Source organism: Miniopterus natalensis, chromosome 1 (genome assembly GCF_054644295.1).
Source record: "Miniopterus natalensis isolate mMinNat1 chromosome 1, mMinNat1.hap1, whole genome shotgun sequence".
NCBI lineage: Eukaryota > Metazoa > Chordata > Mammalia > Chiroptera > Miniopteridae > Miniopterus > Miniopterus natalensis.
Window position 1 is genome coordinate 19929270 of NC_142081.1, and position 19874 is coordinate 19949143.

The 19874-nt window shown below is 47.0% G+C and overlaps 1 protein-coding gene across 2 annotated transcripts in view; it reads right to left on the reverse strand.

Moving 5' to 3' along the window:
* Window positions 1-3780: 3780 nt before the first annotated feature.
* Window positions 3781-19874, reverse strand: part of FLVCR2 (FLVCR choline and putative heme transporter 2) — a 53931-nt gene continuing 37837 nt past the window's right edge. Inside the window, exons 4-11 of one of the 2 annotated variants that reach the window (XM_087818986.1) lie at window positions 14954-15021; window positions 13593-13696; window positions 9732-9842; window positions 8503-8608; window positions 8243-8354; window positions 7568-7665; window positions 5588-5608; window positions 3781-3969 (exon numbers count right to left, since the gene is read on the reverse strand). In XM_087818986.1, coding sequence (XP_087675112.1) covers window positions 3892-3969; window positions 5588-5608; window positions 7568-7665; window positions 8243-8354; window positions 8503-8608; window positions 9732-9842; window positions 13593-13696; window positions 14954-15021 — 698 coding nt within the window. In that variant the 3' untranslated portion in view covers window positions 3781-3891. The remainder of the gene's footprint in view (window positions 3970-5587; window positions 5609-7567; window positions 7666-8242; window positions 8355-8502; window positions 8609-9731; window positions 9843-13592; window positions 13697-14953; window positions 15022-19874) is intronic. The other variant, XM_016208692.2, reaches the window with a different exon arrangement.

Below are 19874 nucleotides of genomic sequence, written 5' to 3' on the forward strand. Positions count from 1 at the left end.
CACAGCATGTAGACTCAAGGGCCCATTCATTATTTCAACAAGTATTTATTGAACACTTACTCCATGCACGACACTTGGGGAAAAGAAAGAAATGACCCAGGCAATGACTCCGCTCCTGTGGTCCTTACATTGTAGCCAAGGACATAAGACAATAAAAAAGCCAACAAGTGAAAAAGAACAACTTCCGACAGTAATAAGAATTCTAGAAAATAAATATTGTAACCAAGAAGGGGAAGGGAGTGCATAACTTATATCACCAGGAAGAAGGAGGTAAGATTTTAGTTGAGACTTGACTGTCTAGGTATCATGTGTCTTAAGATATACGGCAGGATCTAGGGCAGAGGGAATAGCATTTGGAAGGCAGGAACAACCTTGTTCAAGCAGTAAGATCAGTGTAACTTCAATATTTTAAAAGTTAGGAAGTAGAAAGTAGCAGATAGGTCTGAAAGGGAGGCAGGAGACTTGGAATGACAGGAAGCTTGAAGTTGATACTTAAATGCATTCAAAATTCTCTATCAGTTAAGGCTCTTTAAGTGAAAGGGACAAAAATCTACTTAAATTAGCTTAAGCAACAAATATAACATTGGCTCACAAAACTGTAAAGTTAAGGGGATTATAAACTTCAGGAACAGTTTGATCAGGACCCAGCTCCATTTCTCTCTGACTCTTTTGGCTCTGCCTACCTGTGTTGGCTTCCTCCTCAGGCCGGCTTGCTTTATGGTGCCAAAAATGGTTGCAGCGGTTTCACTCAGCGCTAAGAACTACCTTTCCCTTACCAATTTCTGTAAGGAAGCGGGAAGAAAAGCAGTGATCTTAGAGAGTTAACATTTGAGTGGAGATCCACGTGGAACCCACCTATGAAATGATTTGGATCCTCTAGGCATGCATCATAGAAATATGATTCCAGTTAAAGACAACATCCCAAAGGATCTAAAGAGATAATGTAGAGAGAGTATTTAGCAGACACTGACTATGAGATTCCTTTAACAGCCCAGACTGGGCTCCCTTCCTGGGTGATTTAAAGTAGAATTTCTAACAGATATGGGACCACAATGCCACAGGCACAGTGTGACCCTCTAGGGAAGACAAGTATGAAACACTGATGGCAGCATATCCCAGTAACAGACATAAGGTGTGCGTGACCTTATGGGAAGGGAGGAGTGGCAGTAAGGAGGACAGTTCAGAAGAATCAGAACACAGAACTGCAGATGCCAGAACTGTGGCCTCTGGCCAGTACAAGCTGGTGCCTGGCTGGGGTGACTATAAAACAAACACCAGCGACCCTTTGAGGCAGTGCCAAAAACAGTGGGCTCTCTCATCAGCACTCACTCCAAGGTGAACCTTCATGTGTACTCAGTACATGTACTCAGGGTCATGTGTTGGACATTGAGTTGCAGTCTCCCACGTAGGCCAACAGTAACCTTTACAGCCTCATCTTCAAAAAAAAAAAGCCCATTAGGCCCTAGCCAGTGTGGCTCAGTGGTTAGAGTGTCAGCCTGAGCACCGAAGGGTAGGGGTTTCAATTCCTGGTCAAGAGCACGTACCTGGGTTATGGGTTCACTCCCTGCCCCTGGTCAGGGCCCATGCAGGAGGCAACCAGTCAATGTGTCTCTCTCACATTGATATTTCTCTCTCCCCCCCTTTCTCTACTCTCTCTGAAAAGCAATGGAAAAAATATCCTCAGGTGAGGATTTAAAAAAGTAATAATAATCACCCACTAGGATGGTTAACACCTATGTAAACAGACGACCACTTCCATGGAAGGTCACCGGAGCTGCTCCTCCAGCCCCAACACCCTCACCGCACCCCTCCAGCCCTCAGAAATGTGCAATAATCTCACAGGGACTCCCAAAAAGCCATCTCTGCCCCATCAAATGACAAGGCAGACCACTTGAAAAATCTTTTATTGCTTTAAAACATCTGGTTTACAAATAGAAAATAAAAATTATGTTTTAAAATAAAGCAATGGATTTGGTAAACATTTTGTTAATACATTTTAAGGGAATAAAGAGTAAACCCTTTCTCCTTATCAAAAAGCAAGGCCGGGCCCTGGTCAGCTTGGCTCAGTGGTTACAGCATCGGCCTGTGGACCGAAGGGTTCGATTCCCAGTCAAGGGCACATTAAAATGGGTTTGATCCATGGCCCTGGTCAGGCTTGTGGGGGAAGCAACCAATCAATGTGTCTCTCTCACATTGATGTTTCTCTCTTTCCCCCCCCTTCCTCCCTCCCTCCCACTCTCTCTCTAAAAATCAATGGAAAAAATATCCATTGGTGGATCTAAAAAAAGTAAGGCCAGGTGGCTCGGTTGGAGTGTTGTCCTGTACACCAAAAGGTGGTGGGTTCGATTCCCGGTCAGGATCCATACCTAGGTTATGGGCTGGATCCCGGGTCAAGGTGCGTATGGGAGGCAACCAATCAATGTATCTTTCTTGCTCTCTCTCCCTCCCTTCCCCTTTCTCTAAAAGTCAATAAAAACATATCCTCAGGTAAGGATTTATTTTAAAAAAAAAATTTTTTTTTTTAAGGTAAGGCATACATTCTCTTTCATCCCTAACTTATTCCCCCCACCTAAACAGTGTCTGTACACACATGCACCCCTGGCTTCTCTGGCAGTGGCCCAAGCACCCCAGCACTGTCGCCTGCACAGGCTACTTCATATGCTGAGTCCAGGGCAGTAGCCACAGCAAAACAAAACAGTGGTCATGATTGCAGCTGCTCAATGTACAGAAGAAATTACCAAAATGTCTTATTTTCAGGAGACACTACCCACCCAAGCCTATGAGTAGAGCCAGACAGCAGGTTCAGCAGGAGAGGAGGTTAGCCTGGGTTGGCTTAAAGGGAATCCCTTAAAATTCAGAATACCTGATAAAAGGTTATTGCTAGAAGGGGGTAGGTGTGCAAATACTGTCCCCACCAGAGGTGGGATACCCTTAATTTAAGTGGGCTCAATTCCCATTTCAAAAGCCAAATGTGGCCTCTCATCTCAGAAGCAGCTTTGGATTTCTCAGGATCGGTTATAGGAAGATGGCCGGTATCCCCTCTCTCCAGAGAAAACAAGCACCTTGTTCCTCAAGGCAGTGTCCATCTGAAGGCATCAGAGGTGACTATGACTCACAGAATCTCTGGGCAAGGACTTCTTTTGTAGGAAAGAACCTCCCCATTCCCAAATGCAGCTACCCAAGTTCCCCAATGTGGGCCTTCACAAACACACTCAGAAGACAGCTCCCAGCACCCACACACCCAGGTGGTTACCTCTCCCCAATCAGTTTCTTCTTCATGGCTACAATGAAGTCTTTCTCAAGTTTATTGATGTTAGGTTTGATCAGCTCTTAGGAAAGAGGGTTTGGAGTCAGCCCCCAACTTTTGGCCAAGAGGACCTAGGTCCAGAGGACCTGTGGGTTTGTTCCAATGGTGCTCTCTCTCCCACAGAATGTCAGCAGTCAGTCGGATGACCTTCATCCAGTGCAGCTGCCGCTCCTCAGAACTGGGTCTTAAGACACTAGTAAAAGTTAATATCCTGAATAAGATTTCTTTCCATGATAATTTTGCAGGCTTTCTCCATGAGGGATGGAGGTGAAGAGGGAAGGCAAGGTGCAAAGCCAGGACTGACTTCACTACCCACCAGCCTCTCCCAACACCAGCTCCCAGAACCTAAAAGGGGAGGGGGCGGGAATCGAATCTGCATTTGGTGAAAGGTGCGATTTTCCCCAACTAGACCGTGCAAGCTCTTGAGTGGGTTCCAGAAGCATAGGCACTGCTGTCCAAGCTACAAATATTCCAGCCGGTTCCCTCCAAAAGCTGCCCCTGCGAAGACCTTGGTGCTGGCAGTGAGCTGTGCTGACTGAAGAGGTGGGGGTGTTCTCCGTGTCCCTGAGTCACAGCCACCTTTCTCAGAGATGCTCCTCAGACACAGTGGTGGGCGCTTTGCTGATAACCCTCTCCTCCTTCTCCTCTTCATCCTCAAGTTTCTACAAGGAAAACAAGTAGGCAGCCTTTAGGTGAAGTGGCGCAGGACTCTGCCCTGGCCGGAGCGACTGCCAGGCAGTGCTCCATAATCAGCGGGAAAAACAAGAGCCAGAGGCCACCCATATCTTCCAGAGTGAACAAAGGGAACAAGAAAAGAGTGTCAGCCCCTGGCTCAAGTGTGCTACACACACACACACACACACACACACACACACACACACACACACACACCCATCACAATGTCATCAGAGGAAAAACCAAAAAGGCCAGCTTTCTGTGATGCCATAATCACCACAAACCATCGCACTCCAAGTGCCACTGTTGTCCCCTCATGCTCCCTCTGCAATCTGACAGCCTAAAAACCAAGGGCGCTGATCATCAAGCATGCCATATCTGCAACTCCCTCCAAATTTCTGAATACCCCCATTTGGAGGCAGCCCCCAGAATGAGGGATGTTATTATAATGTGCATGGGATGGATGTCAGAAGATGTTTATACAGGCAGGATGCATAGCTGCATATATAAACTTAATGACTAAAAATATGTATATATACTTTATGCCTGGAAAAAGAGACTTTGGGTTGGTTTGGCTTTGGCTCCCTGGGAAGAGATGGCACAGGAGTAGAAGAGTCTTCTGGGTCACACTTGCTAGGTGGATTTGGAATTAAATGCGGCCTGGAAATTATCCTATGGGGATAATAGTTGCATACTGCCACCTTGGACATTTGCTATTTTAAGGAGCACTTTGCTTCTTAGCTCAAGGGTTCATCTAGTTAGGGAGAAGGCCTTGGGCACTGCACCGCCAACACCACTCAAGGGCTGGCGGAGTGTGTGCAGGGCCAAGCTAGAGTTCCGTGTCAATCAGACACATGGTGGTGTTTCCCCAGGGAGTGTCTCTGGGCCAGTCCATGGCAGTGGCAACAGCTGTGGAAATCCAACTTTCCCATTCTCAATCTTGCTAACTTTTGGCTCGGGGTTAGCCTCAGTCACGAGATGCCTTTATTCAGGCAATTTAAGTCAATCAGTCTTTCTCTCTGGCACACATGTGCATGCGCACACACAGGCACACAAACACCTGCCTCTTCCAGAGCCATCACCTTGAAATCATAGTCAGAAACACAAATTAGTGGGAATGGAAGCATAGCCACCCTTCCAACTGGAAGAAAAATGGAAACCCAAACCAAGATTTTCATAGTCAAAGTCGGTCGTTACCCCTATCCCATAAGTTCTGTCTCTTTTTACCAAAACTATACACCTCACTGATCAGAAAGAGCACTTCCAGCAAGATCTGCCGGGTGCCCTGTCTTTACCGGTTCTGATAATGAATGTGTGTGTTAACGTGCAGGTCTCACTTACACTGACCACCATAGCGGGCTCCAGAGAAGGGGCGCTCTGTGGCAACCCCGGCTTCCTTGGGTGTCAAGCCCAACATGGCTCTGACCTCCCATAACCCCAAGCTGCCCAGATGCAAGTGAGGTCCAGCGATGCATGGTGACTTATCCAGGGACACAGACAGTTGAGAACCATCACCAGACTTGTCTCCTGTTCCTACTCAGTGCTGCTTCCAATACTCCAAACAGAAGGGGACTGAGCCAGCAACTCCAACCTTGTGTGACAAACCTGGTCCACGTGCACAAGGCTCTGGTTCAAGAATAGCGAAATATTGGAACCACCTAAATATCCAACAAGGGGAAATGGAAATGTGTGTGTGTGTGTGTGTGTGTGTGTGGGTGTGTGTGTGTAGATGTGAGGTTACAGAATGTCGGTGCGGAAAGGTTGTCAAGCTGTATTAAGGAAACAAGCAGGGCAGAAAACCAAATGCGCACAAGCATTCCCGTAGAAGACAACAATGCAAGTGGACTAAAATGTTACTGGGTTATCTCCGGGTGCTAGGAGTAGAGGCAACCTTTACTTTCTTCTTCTTTGCGTTATCAAGTAAACATGGCACAATCTCATATCACTTGACACAGTATGTGACATTCCAAATGGAAACCTCTTCACAAAAAACCTATTCTGTTTTATTCCAGGCACCTTTTCCCAGGCTCTTTTTATATTCACCAAAGTGATCCAAATCCCTGTTTCCTTGTGCGTGGCACAGGTGGAAGCCCATCCCCACAGTGGCAATGCCATGGTCCTCGGCCAGCCTAGAGAAGAACATTCTCGCCCTAAGCTTTCCGTTTCCCCAGCGAATTCCTGATCCTAGCTCCTCCCTCCACATGCCACTGCCAACTATAGAGTGTGAAATCAGAAGACAAATAGGAAAGTACAGAAGATTATCATCTGTCTGTCAAACCATATCCTTAAAATGCTAAATATATCTCTTTCAGATACCACTCTTTCCTTAGAAAATTGGCAGTTTTCAAACAGATAAACAGTCAGTGTTGGCACTCATAGGCCGACTGCTTTAGCGCTATAGGGTGGCAGTGCCAACAGCACCTTTTCCGGAGGACGGTTTAGCGGTATACACCAAGGTCTTCACAATGTGCATGACCACTGACCCGTTCTCAAGGAAACACTGTGCTTCAGAACATGCTCAGAGATTCAGTGTCCAGGACAATGTGATTTAAAACAATTGCAAACAACCTTAATGTCCACGGACAGGAAGACTGTTAAACAAATTATGATTTACCCACCTACCAGAACACTGTGCAGTCATTAAAAGTATGTTGTAAAGGATTAATGAGCAACAGGTAAAAACGCAGATAGAACAAGATTCTATTTTTGTTTAAAAACAAAATATATATGTGTGTACATATACATATACACACACATATATACACGCACACACATATATATTATATAGGGATATGGGCATGTATAAGCCAGTGCCAAAAAACAATATCTCACCTCCAGATGACTGGATTACAGGATGATTTTTAAATTTTCTACGCTTCTCTGTTGTTTTTTTCATTTTTTTATAAAGAACGTATATTACCTCTGTACTAAGTTTTAGGAGTTTTGTTTTATTGTTTAGTTTAAAAATACCTCACTTTCACTCCTTCTCAAATCTGCAATTCCTTTCATCCTGGCTCAGATTTGGCACCTGCCGTTTTGGTTAAAATGATTCCCAGCTGATTAGAACAGATCACACTCCTGGTTCTCTCCCCTTCTGCCCCCATCAGCTCCTGCTTCCTGACTTATCCTTTCAGGGCCCTACTGGCTATCCATTGGCTCCAGTCCTTCTATACCCATGGCACTGCCTAAGGGAGGGGCTGTCACATGCCAGGACAGCCACTGCCTTAGGGCCACCACCGCCATGACAGAATGACAGCCAAGCTCCCACCTTTCCTCTCCAGCCACTGACCCCAGGCTGAAGGCAGCTGAGCCAGCGTCTCAGACCTGGGCTCAGGATCCAAGGGGTGGGTGCTGCTCAGCAGACTGTGGCAATCGTGACACACTCTAAGGACCCAAGCAGGGAGGCCAAGGGAAGAGGAGGAAGCTGGAGAAGAGCCCAGGAAAGAGCAGAGGAAAAGCAGTGTGACCAGCCACTGGGGGAACTCTGGGTGCCACGTTCGCAAGAGCGGAGCTGGTCTCACAGGCCCCACAACACCAGTGTGCTCTGGGAGCTCCCCGCCCCACCCATGCTGCGGCATCCTCAGCCTGGGACCCAAATTTCAGCCCAGAAAGCTTCCGCATACATACATCCTCAGGAGTCTCTCTGTTTGCTTTTTGCCTTCGCAGATCTGCCTTGATGAATGCTGAGGTCAAGGGACCGAGAAGGAAGAGCAACAGAGACACAGAGTTATCAAGCTGACCAATGTTCAAGTTCATCCAAGAGAGGGAGCCCTAATTTTCCTAAGGATCACAAGGATCCCAGACCTACTTCAGATATTCCAGGAAGCTAGGGGCACACTGTCACCCAACCTGATAAAGCCTGGAGATCACTGCTGTCCCTGACAGGCAGAAGCCAATGACAGTGGCCTTATAGATCACTTACATTTGCTAGAGAGTTGGCATGCATTGCTCTAATCCTCACAATAATCCCCATTTTACAGATTAGGAAACTGAGGCTCCCAGAGGTTGGTCCACTTGCCCAAGGTCAAATAGCTATGAAGGTCAGTGTCACATTCTGGTATTCAAATGAGGGTCTTTTATCTCCAAAGCCCATACTCATTCCACCAAAACATGTTACTGCCTCCCAAACAGATTTCCTGACAAGCTCTCCCCTCTGTTCTGACAACCCCTGATCTGTAGAGTAGATCGAGACACTGGGTCCCAAACTGCTTAAGCCCATGAGCAGCCTGAGCCTCATCTTGTCCTGAGGCCCCAACTCACCAGTGAGGACTGCTCCAAGCGCGAGGAACACACACAGGAAGATGTTCCCAGGCTTGGTTCCATAGCTGTCGATAATCTGCCCCTGGGAGATGGTGAAGATGATCCCAAATACCTGGAAAGGTACAAAGAAGACTGGGGACAAGGGCCCAGCCAACTAGTCCACAGTAGAGCTGAGCTGCCATAATGCAATGCCTACGCCAGCCAAGCAGGGCAGGGAACAAAGAACCACTGCCGTAAGGCCACTACCAAATAAGACCTACCTGGGCAGACACGTTGAGGAGGCCAGATGATATGCCTTCTGATTCTGGGTACGTCAGCTCCACAGCAAACTCAAATCCCAGGGGGAGATAGCCAGTCATAAAGAACCTGAAGGCCAGGTCACAGAAACAAGGTGATGGAGAACTTGCAGACAAGGATGGAGAGCCTCCCTCCTCCTTCAGAATTCCTTTTCCAGGTTTTTTCTATCCATCAAGACATGCCAGGCCCTTGAATGATCAAGCCACCCCTTTGGTGGCCATACCAAGGAAAGAGAGATCCCTCCAGACCAGGAAGATCATAGGTAGGCTTTGTACTCAGGAGGTCTTTGTACTCGAAAAGCCCTGCTTCTTCTATGTCCAGCCATCAGTTGCAAATAAACTTGGCATTTACAGAAGGGTGGGGATGCCTGGCATATTCAGCCCTCAGCTGAGACTCTGTGCCATGGATACACAGGCCCTACGCTAGGAGTGGGAAGTCCATGGATATTGAATAGCATCTACATGACTCTGTGGGACCTGGAAGAAAGGGCTCAAAGTCCTCCTTATTTCCCCCAGAGAGTCACCCACTGAGAAGGTCTGAGTGTCTCTCTCTCTCTCTCTCTCTCTCTCTCTCTCTCTCTCTCACACACACACACACACACACACACACACACACACACGCTCATGTACTACCCACAGTAAATAATTGGGAGGTGAAGCTGAGCAGAGACCCCTGTGGAAGGGGTCCTGTTTCCTATGCTTTCTCATACAACAGGTCTAGAAAATTCCAATTCTAATTCCTTACATCTGCAACACACTTCTTGCCACTTACCTGTCTGTTATCTCTCTCAATCATTCCAATGACACTACAAGGCAGGCCACTTATCTTCATTTATACAAGAGGAGATGGAGGCTCTGAGCTGTTAAGTGGCATGCCTGAGGTCTACCAGATAGCAACAGAGCTGAGACCAGGACTCAGACTTTCCATGGCCCATGGTGTCCTAGGCAGGGCTAAAAACGACTAAACATCTCCCAGCCTCCCAGAGGTCTGTGAAGAACACACTGCATCCCAACAGCACAGGTGGGCTTCAGAAGTGCTACCGGTAAACAGGACCTCTGGGCGTCACTTCCACATCCCCACAAAGGTCAGTGAGAAGGCAGCAAAGGGATCAATAGTACATCCTGGAATGTCAGCTGCCCTAGGATCCATGGGATGGTGCTTTCCAGTTAAACATGTTAGAGGTGACACTTACCCCATTGTGCCAGCGGTGATGAACACTACCCACAGGTGCCCCAGGCTCAAGGTCATTGTGTACACCACCATGCCCACCACAGTCATGACATAGACCACCAGAGTTGTCTCCCTACAAGCAGAGACAAAAAGTTTGACTTACACATCTGACTTAACAGGATCATTTGTTCACTCATTCGTTTGTTCATTCATTCATTCTACAAGTATCTATCAGGCATCTACATTCATTCACTCATTCATTCATTCTACAAGTATCAGGCACTGGCATTCATTCATTCATTCATTCATTCATTCATTCTACAAGTATCTATCAGGAACCTGCATTCATTCATTCATTCTACATGTATCTATCAGGCAGCTGCTGTGTGTCAAGCCCTCTGCTGTGTGTTAGCCATCTGCTTTCACAGGACTTTCTGTCCATGAGGTTGATGGACACCGAACCAATGATAAAACAGATAATTATTTAATTGCATGTGTCACTGCTACAAAGGGTAAGATCAGGAGAGTATGAAGCCATCTTGCTGGATGTGTGCTTTCCTCCTGCAGAACCCTTTCAACAATATCAAGCTGCACTTGGACTTATCAGTTCCTACCCACAGCAAGAAGGGCACAGCCCTTCACTCTCCTCATCCCCCCACAAAAAATAAACAGGAGAAACATCAGTGTGAGGGCTACCCCGGAAGCAACCCAATTCTGCATGTCTGCCTTGCCCAAGAGCCCATGACAATGCTGAGAAGTGCCCGGCCGGGCGTGGCTCAGCGGTTGAGCGTCAACCTAGGATCCAGGTGATCGGGGTTCGATTCTCGGTCAGGGCACATGCCCAGGTTGTGGGCTCGATCAATGACTCTCTCATCATTGATGTTTCTATCTCTCTCTCTCCCTCTCCTTTCCTCTCTCTGAAATCAATAAAGATATATTTTTTTAAAATACACAATGCTGAGAAGTGATCTGACTTTTAGATTCTCTCTGTCATCCCTACGTTCTTCCTTCTGCCACTTGCACAGGTGCAGCATAGGTTTTCCTGCTAAAGCTGAACTACTCCAGACAGCAGGAACTAAGAAGGAACATTCTCCAGCCCTGAACTAAAAGTGACACCAAAATAAGAAAGCTCTGCCCGCCTGCCTGGCGTGGCTCAGTGGTTGAGCCTTGACCTATGATCCAGGAGATCATGGTTCGATTCCCGGTCAGGACACATGCCTGTGTTGCAGGCTCAATCCCCAGTAGGGGGCGTGCAGGAGGCAGTCAATCAACGCCTCTCATCATTGGTGTTTCTCTCTCCCACTCTCCCTTCCTCTCTCTGAAATCAATAAAACCATATAACAAAACAAAAAAAAGAAAGCTCTGCCCACTCCCTGTCAGATTTCCCTTTGTCAGTCCCCTCAGGACCATCAGCAATGAGCTGGTTTGCTTCAGGCTCACCCAGCTTGTGCCCCTCCCCATACTTCTCCCATGGTGCCGACTCTGGATTGTGCTGGGGCCCTGACTCCTGCTCAGACCTGCATTTCTTTCCTTGCCTTACTTATTTCAAGGAACCGGCTCTGCACACACCTCTTCCCTCCTGCCCTGAACATCGGGTCTGAGACAATGACAGTTTAAAGCCTTCACACAGCTCCCCAGAGGCCAGAAACATGGTGGGGACATCAGCAGGTGTATATTATGGTAATGTCAAACTAATACCTATAGCTACTGGGTGCCAGGAATTCTGATAAGCATTTTACATTCACTGATTATTCCACTCAACCATTATAAAAGGCCTGAGAGAAATGTTTGACTGTCCCTACTTTGACAAATGAGGAAACCGAGGCTCAGACTAGTTAGGTTACTTGTCTAAAGTCACCCACTGAGTAAATGCAGAGTTGGGGCTTGAACACGAAGTTGGGATTGGAACCCTGCACTCTTTCCACTATTGCACAGAGGATACTAATACACCGTGTGGTTGCAGCTCTGGGAAAGCTCAAGGCCAGAGCCTCTGAAGGACACGCCTGCCAGCCGGGGCTTCAAAGCTGCTGCCGGAAGAGGAACCTTGTCCTTCCTCCACCCGCCCCCCCTTATCTAGTCCGGCCCACCCCCAGAATGCCACCTCATGAACACCATTCTGTCCTGCTGACCCCGCCAGCTCATCTTTCACCAGATTCGTTCAACCACAGCTTCATCTTCAACCACTGATCCATCTAGAAAAACTGCCTATAGTCCCAGCCTGAGATAAACAGGCCTGACCACCCAATTTCCAGCCCCCAGACCAGACAGGAGAAATCTGGGGGCCTTGGGGAGAAAAGAACCAGCACCCAAAGACCAGATCACAGTTTTTGCATGTCATTTTTCCTGGGTAGTAGTGCAGGGAATGTCTTGCGCTGACTGCAGGACCTGGGCATCAAGTGACACTAAGGAACTGGTGACATCTAGGTTCTGACGTGTGTCCCCCCAGCCCTTTCACTGTATTTTCATCTGAGTCATCTGCTGCCCACAATCCAGCCTACTGACATTCCAATCCCTCCTTCGCCTGCCACCAAGCAAGCCCTGGAAACAGAAACAGTGCCGTTCACGGGTTTGGGGAAGGCCAGGCTTCACTGCTCTCATGTGTGGCTGAAGCAAGCAACTGACGGATGACAGAGACAAGAGGGCAGCCAAGCTCCAGCAGTTAATTAAGCCACACCAGGTCCCTCGTCATGTTCAACCAGGCAGCCACACCCCCGGGGATGGCCTCAATTGGCCTTTGACTAGGGCAGCCACAGTGAGCTCTGGTCTCACCAAAGCCTCACAGAAGTGGGTTTGTGTGGCAGAGAACAGGTCTGCCACTGTGCAGCGCCTCCAGACACTGGGAACTTTGAAGACCTTGACAAAGCAGCCCAGAATGCCGCTCTGCCCCAGCGCAGGGCAACCCTGGCTGGCCAGCATTAATTGAGCACCCAATGCATGCAGAGCACTGAAGAGATGCAGTAAGAAGAGAAGGATGACCCTGGCAGGGTAACTCAGTTGGTTAGAGTGTCATCCCTACGCCCCAAGATTGTGGGTTTGATCCCTGGTCAGGGCATATAACAAAAATCAACTAATGAATGTGTAACTGGGTGGAACAACAAATTGATGTTTCTCTCTCTCCCTTCCTCTCTCTCTCTAAAAAAGTCAATTAAAAAAAAAAAGAAGGCTGTTGGACCTCTGTTTCTTCCAGTCTTTTCTCTGAGCCTGGCTACCGAATTGAGGCAACGTGAGACAAATGCAGACTGAAGCAAATGCAGATTCCCCTACTGAATTGGCATCCATGACAGTGGAGCCCAGGAGTCTGTATTTTTAATAAGCATCTTGGATTAGCCTAACATATACTAAAATCTTAGAATGACCACTCTGGGCTCTTAGAAATGCTCTGGGCATTCAGACCCAAAGCACATCACAATATTTACCAAGAAGGTAGAGTATAAGCAATTGGAAGATAATGCACTATAAACCAAAGTAAGCACAGAGCACGGTGGGTAAACCCATGGGGTCCAAGGGAGCCATGAGAACAGGCCAGTGGAATCACCCCCTCATCTCCACTCTTTAGGGTTTCCACAAACTTTCCGACTGCTGACATTTTTCTACATTCATTTTCATTTCTCTCCCATCTGCCCTTTCCATAGCTACTTGCAGGGTGAGGGGGGAAGGTGGTATTGCGCTAGGCCTCGTGTCCTTTATCTCTAAATCTCCACAGGGCAGGTATTATTTCCCTCGTTTTATAAATGAGGAAACTGAAGCTCAGAGAAGATAAATTTGAACTGCCCACTTGACCACTCAGCTGTCGCACCCAAAACTCTGGAGCTGTATTGCTAATGAGCATGTCATTTCAAAAATGAGTCCCCCAGTTTTCAGTCCGAGAGGAAGAGTCACTTACTTGTAGGTTTTGGACCTATCCAGCCAGATGCCTGAGATCATAGCCCCGAACATTCCTGCAATGACAATGGTCAGGCCTATTCTTCCAGCATTCACTTCTTCCCCCTGGGAAAGAAAACCACAGCCCCCAAAGATCAGCCAGTGACAGGACAAGACACACACAGCACAGTCAACATGAGGTGAAGGGGCAAAGGCAAGGGCCTCAGGTTCCATTAGAGCCAGTTCTCAGAATACATCAGGGAGAGACAGTGGGTGGGAAGCTGCCAATGGGGAGAAAATCCTAAAACAGTTGCTCCTCTCAACATAATATAACCCCAGATGCGTGTGCATGATACTGGATGCTGGAGTGAACCAAATTTTATCCTTAGAACCACGTTGAGGTAGATTTATTTTTTTAATGTAATTCTTATAGCAACTCTTTTACCTTATTTACCATTATTTCCATCTCACAGATAGGGAAACTGAAATATGTATATCCAAATACCCCATACTTAGGTTTTTGAAGCTATCAGTGTCAAAAGAAATGGCAAAAAAATTATATATTTGTAAGCCTTTATTATTATGAGCCAGGCACCATGCCGCGAGTTTTACACCATTACCTCATTTAATTCTCCTAATTCCCCACCATAAGGTTAGGAATCCGTATTCCACATTTTTCAGATGAAGAGACTGAGGCACAGCGAGATTAACCTATCAATCCAAGATCATGAGGCATCTATTAAGTGCAGAGCTAGGATTTGAACTCAGACCTGTCAAACTCCAAAACTGGAACACTTAGCGACAGTGACCACCTCTGCAACTGTGAGACCCTGGTCCTTTCACAAGAAGGTTGGGCCTGAGATTCCTGACTCCAGGACACCCAATGTCCCATTCCCAGCATCGAGCCCTCACTGGTTCTGGAAACGTTTAAACAATACCTTCAGCTGAGTAACTAAGAGTTCAAAATTAAGTCTTGCCCTTATATTACAAATTAAACATTTCAGACATGACTCGAAATATATATGTTTACCTACTGTGTTGCCAGGAGCCATGCTTTGCACTTTATAAATATATAACATATATGAATATATACATAGGCACACACAGTATTATTTACTCTCTAATCCTAAAAAAAATCTTTTAATAAGTAATTATGCTTCTTTTGCAGAAAAGAGAGTGAGAGCTCAGAGACACTAACTAGCTTGTCACACGGTCTGGTGCCACCAGAGCTGGGGTTGAGACTCTCCAAATCTCATGAGCACACCACTGTGCCACGCTGCCTACAAGTGGGCAGTCCAAGGGTCAACCACTACCCCAGCGCCTGCCGGGAAACACTCAGAAGCCTCCTCTCTGGGGGCCAGCAAGCTTAGGGGACGCCCTTACCGGATAGTGCAAGATCACCATGCGATTCAGCAGAGTGGACAAGGCATAAAACGCCCCAGCGTTCAGACCTGAGGAGGGAGGGAGAAACACAGCATTAGGGTCGGCCTGCTGGGCCACTGCGAACTCCCCCCCCAGTTCGGGAGGTCAGAAATCCTCATTCTCCTTGCCGCTGGGAATGGCGTCCTCAGAGAAGAAAAATCCAGGGAATATGAGGCTACTCTGCAGTTCTTCTCCAAGAAATATGCCACAACAACCAAAGGTAGCCATTTCCACCTGTTCTTAGCTACACACCCTTGCCCTCTGACCCCTTTAACCCTGCCCAGGGAACAGGTTCTGCAAAGTATTACTCCCAGGTCAGAGTCATCAACATTCCTTTCTTAAGCCTTGGCTAGACTTATGTGCTAAGTGGAACTAACTGGACACCTTCCACCTCCTCCTGATGACCTATCCCCTCTCCAGACTGCTCCAGACCTTTGACCCCTGACATCACTCCCTCTGCAAGTGGTTTCTCACCTCTTTCCTCATTGCTCCTTCAGCTTTCTTCTCAGAATCAATGCCATACAAAATCTTATATTTGAAACCAGAAAGGACCCTAAAGAACATTTAGTTGCCTCTCCTAATTCATTGGAACATTCAACAAATAAATGGAAAACCTAGAATATACTGTAAGAACGAACTCATTTGTCCAAAGCCACATAGTGAGTTACAGCAACTAAGACAAGACTGGAATTGACCCAAAGGAGAAAGGGCCTCCTGCCTCGATTCCTAATGACCATAATGCTAATGATGATGATGATGAGGAGGATGATATGATCACGGCAGCAGCACCTACTTATGTACTAGACGCTGTTCTAAGCACCTTACAATCCCCCCAACAACCCTAGAAGGCAGGTAGTATATCATCCCCACTTTATAGATGGGAAAAAAGGACGCAGAGTTAGAAACAAATACACCAGGAGACTTTTGTTGTTGTTGTTGTTAATTCTTACCCGAGGGTATTTTTCCATTGATTTTTTTTTTAAGAAAGAGTAGAAGGAAGGGAAAGGGAAAGGGAAAGGGAAAGGGAAAGGGAAAGGGAGAGGGGGAGGGAGAGGGAGGGAGGAGAGAGAGGGGGAGAGGGAAGGGGAGAAATAGACATCGTCTGGCTGCCTCCCACAGGTGCCCCAACGGGGGCCAGGGATAGAACCCAGGACCCTTTAGTGTCTGGGCTGACACTAAACACTGAGCCAGGGCTTCACCAGGAGACTTTTTAGTTTTAACAAAACATTGAGACTCACAAGACTACCATGGCAATCTCGATATTAGAGATCCACTTAGAAGGGACACAGCTCTTGGACAGGGCAGCCTTGGGATTTCTTCTTCAATGGAACCAGTACGTAGAGCCGAAGTCCGTCGAGCCATCCAGAAGCTATTTTCTTTGGCCCGCAAGGTGATGGCTCAGATACAGACAAAGGTGGCTCTGGCAACCACCCTGGTTTAACGGCTGACAGGAGCCACTACTGCTTGCAACAACTCCGTAGACATAGCTTCCAGCGTCTCAATAAAGGATGGGACAGTGAAAGAGTCACCATGCTCAGCAAAACACAAAGAACAGCTCCTTAACAGATACGGAAAGGTCTCCCCGTCTAGTTGTACTCATTTTTATCACAAGAGGTCATTTTTATCATAAGCAGTGTTGCATAAGTGCAGCTGACTTACTCCCGTTTTCAGGGTCCCAGAGGAAGGAGATGATGAGAGTCATTGATTGGCGGCCTCGTGCATGCCCCTTGCTGGGGATCAAGCCTGCAGCCCAGGGCAGGAATCAAACCTTGATCTCCTGGATTACAGGAAGATGCTCAACCGCTGAGCCACGCCAGCTGGGCTCTTAATCACTTGTTTTACAGCCTCACAAACTGATTCTTGCCCTGGCCAGGCAGCTCAATTGGTTAGAGCATCATCCCGATACATCAAGGTTGAGGGGTTCGATCCCTGGTCAGGGCACATACAAGAGTCAACCAATGAATGCATAAATAAGTGGAGCAACAAATCAATGTTTCTCTTTCTCTCTCACCACCCTCCCTTCCTTCCTCTCTCTCTCTAAAATCAATAAACTAAAAAACAAAACAAAAACAAAATCTGATTCTTAACCATTTCCCCAGCTCAGGTTACTGAAAATTTCCTTGAATTCCTGCCTCTCCCAGCAGGTCACTCAAGGATACAACAAAGGGGGTTCAATGTCACCTCCTGAGGGGTACAGGGCCAGTGAGTCGGCAAATCAAGGAGCATCACTGAGCATCACTACAACAGCCAGATCATGGTCATGAGGACTTTGTCAACATAAAAACATCCAAACCTATCGAGGATATTTATAAAAATTTATTTCAAATTTAATAGTGTTAAAAATTTATTTGAGCCAAACAGAGAACATGCCTGGAAGCAAGATCACAACAGACTGAGAAAAATGCTTAAGAAAATAACAGTTTACAGTTTATTTTATGCATTTGAGATTAAGAGGGAACATAAGGAAGATTACATGAGGGTGGGAGAAAGCAAGGCAGGGATTGGATTACAGCAGGGGTGGGGAATGTCCGGCCCACAGGCCATATAAGGCCTGAGAAGTCATTTGGTCTGGCCCTGCCAAGGCAACCGCAGTTCCAGCCATCACATTAGCGGTGAGTTAATTAAATGTTTCACCAAATATAGCAGGCTAATTTTTAAGTTGGTAATTTTGTATGGCCTGCAAATGATATAAACATCCAAATGGCTGTTGGCAGAAAAAAGGTTCCCCACCCCTAGATTACAGGCTAGTTAAGATTATGTGCTTTCTTGAGGATGGTCACACTTTAGAAAGAGGGGTCTGAAAGGGTGGTCAGGTATTAGAAGGAGCAGTCTGAAAGATGGCATTTGGGATGTTAACTTAAGACACACAGAAACATGGGCAGGGCTTGCTTAAGGCAAAGATAAGCCTTTTACTAGGGGAGGTATATGTCTGGGGCATGGCTACCCATCCTGACCTATCCAGTTAGGACTCTGTGATCAAATCCCCATGAGAGCCCTGGCCTACGTGGCTCAGTTGGTTGGAGTGTCATTCCATATACTGAAAAGTTGTGGGTTCAATCCCTGATTAGGAGGTGGCCAACTGATGTTTCGCTCTCACAGCAATGTATCTCTCTTTCTCTCTGCCTCTCCCTTCCTCTCACTCTAAAATCAATACAAAAACATGTCCTCGGGTGAGGATTTAAAAAAAAAAAAAGCCGTCATCTTGTGCAATTACTTTCCACAGAACCCCTTTTTTGCCCACAACTATGGGGCTCTCAGCAACTTCTTATGCAACAAGCATACCCAACTAATCTTTACACCACACACCCAGCCACTTGGAAATTCCACTCCAGAGTCAAGGGGGCCCACAAAGAGACACATTTCTGAAAAGGGTGGAGGGGTGGAATGTGGGCAGGAAGGAGAATGAAAGCAGCCCCTAGTCCTGTTCCTCACACCTCTCAGCCCCTCCCAGACTCTGGTCCGAGCTTCACACTGCAAGGGGCAAGAAAATGCTCCAAGTAATGCTCAGCTTCAGGTGTGACAGCTACTTTCAGCTTGGGCCCACCTGGAATGAAGAAGGCAAAATCCACAGGAAACAGAGAAAATTATATGAGAGCGAGGCAGGATAGAAAGAAGTTAAGAAAAGCTTCTGATAAGTGAAATAAGGAAGTAGGAGCAGCCATTACACACCAATAAGACTCTAGGTCCTCATCAGAGCCCCCACTTCCAGGCATGATCAAAGGGAAACAGTTTATGGCAGAAAACTCCTGCAGTGGGCACAGAAGTCAACAACGACAAGAACTGTCTAAAACCAGCTCAACCCAAGATGGAGGAAAAATTGACCAGAGAAATAGCCCAAACCTCGTTATACCATTATTATAATAAAAACTGATACCACAAGTAGAAGGGGACCAAGGAGGACAAACATCATGACATTTTGGGAACAGACCATATTAGTAACAAGAAGCCCCTCCCAACCAGAAGGTGGAGACAGAATTTGGCACCAGGAATGCCATGACACTTTTGAAAGAACCATATTAGTAACAAGACAACCCCTTCCAACCAAAAGGCAGAGTCAGAATTTGGCACCACAAATTTCAGAAACAACCCACCCTTGGAATCATAAAGTCCCAAGAACTGACTCACCCAGCAAGTAACTCACTGGCAAGTTTGCACACGTCCACTTGGACATGTACTTTTATTTCTTTCACAGCAACTAGGAGAGCAGCAGGCAGCAGCAGCTCGTTCCAGTCTCACCACCTGATCCTGTCTCCAGGAACCCACATCCTAGCCTCTTTTTCTCTACCTAAGTAAAATTTGCTTTCACTCTCACTTGGACTTGTTTTTGTTTTGTTTTTTTTAAACATATCTTTATTGATTTCAGAGAGAGGAAAGAAGAGGGAGAGAGAGAAAGAGAGAGAAACATCAATGATGAGAGAGTCATTGATCAGCTGCCTAGCCCGCAACCCGGGCATGTGCCCTGACCGGGAATCAAACCCAGGTCTCCTGGATCCTAGGTCGATGCTCAACCGCTGAGCCACGCCTGGCCAGGCTGGACTTGTTTTTGAATTCTTTCTTGCGTGAGTCAAGAGCCTGGAGGTCCTGGACCTGCAGGGGCAATCCAGTGACAGGTGGACTGGGAGCAAAAAAACCCACCTCAAACACCAGCACTTTCGTGATCCTGAAAAAGGCAGAGGGAAGCAGTCCTGGTTGACCTACACTACTGAAGCTGAGCACTTTCAAGGGGACTCAGTGGTTTAGGGAAATCAGGTCCAGATCAGCACCACCTGGGAGATTGTTAGAAATGCAAATTCCTGACACCTCCGTAGACGTACTGCAGCAGAAACTCTGGGCGTTCTGCAATCTGTGTGTCAACAGGGCCTCCAGGTACTTCTGATAGTGC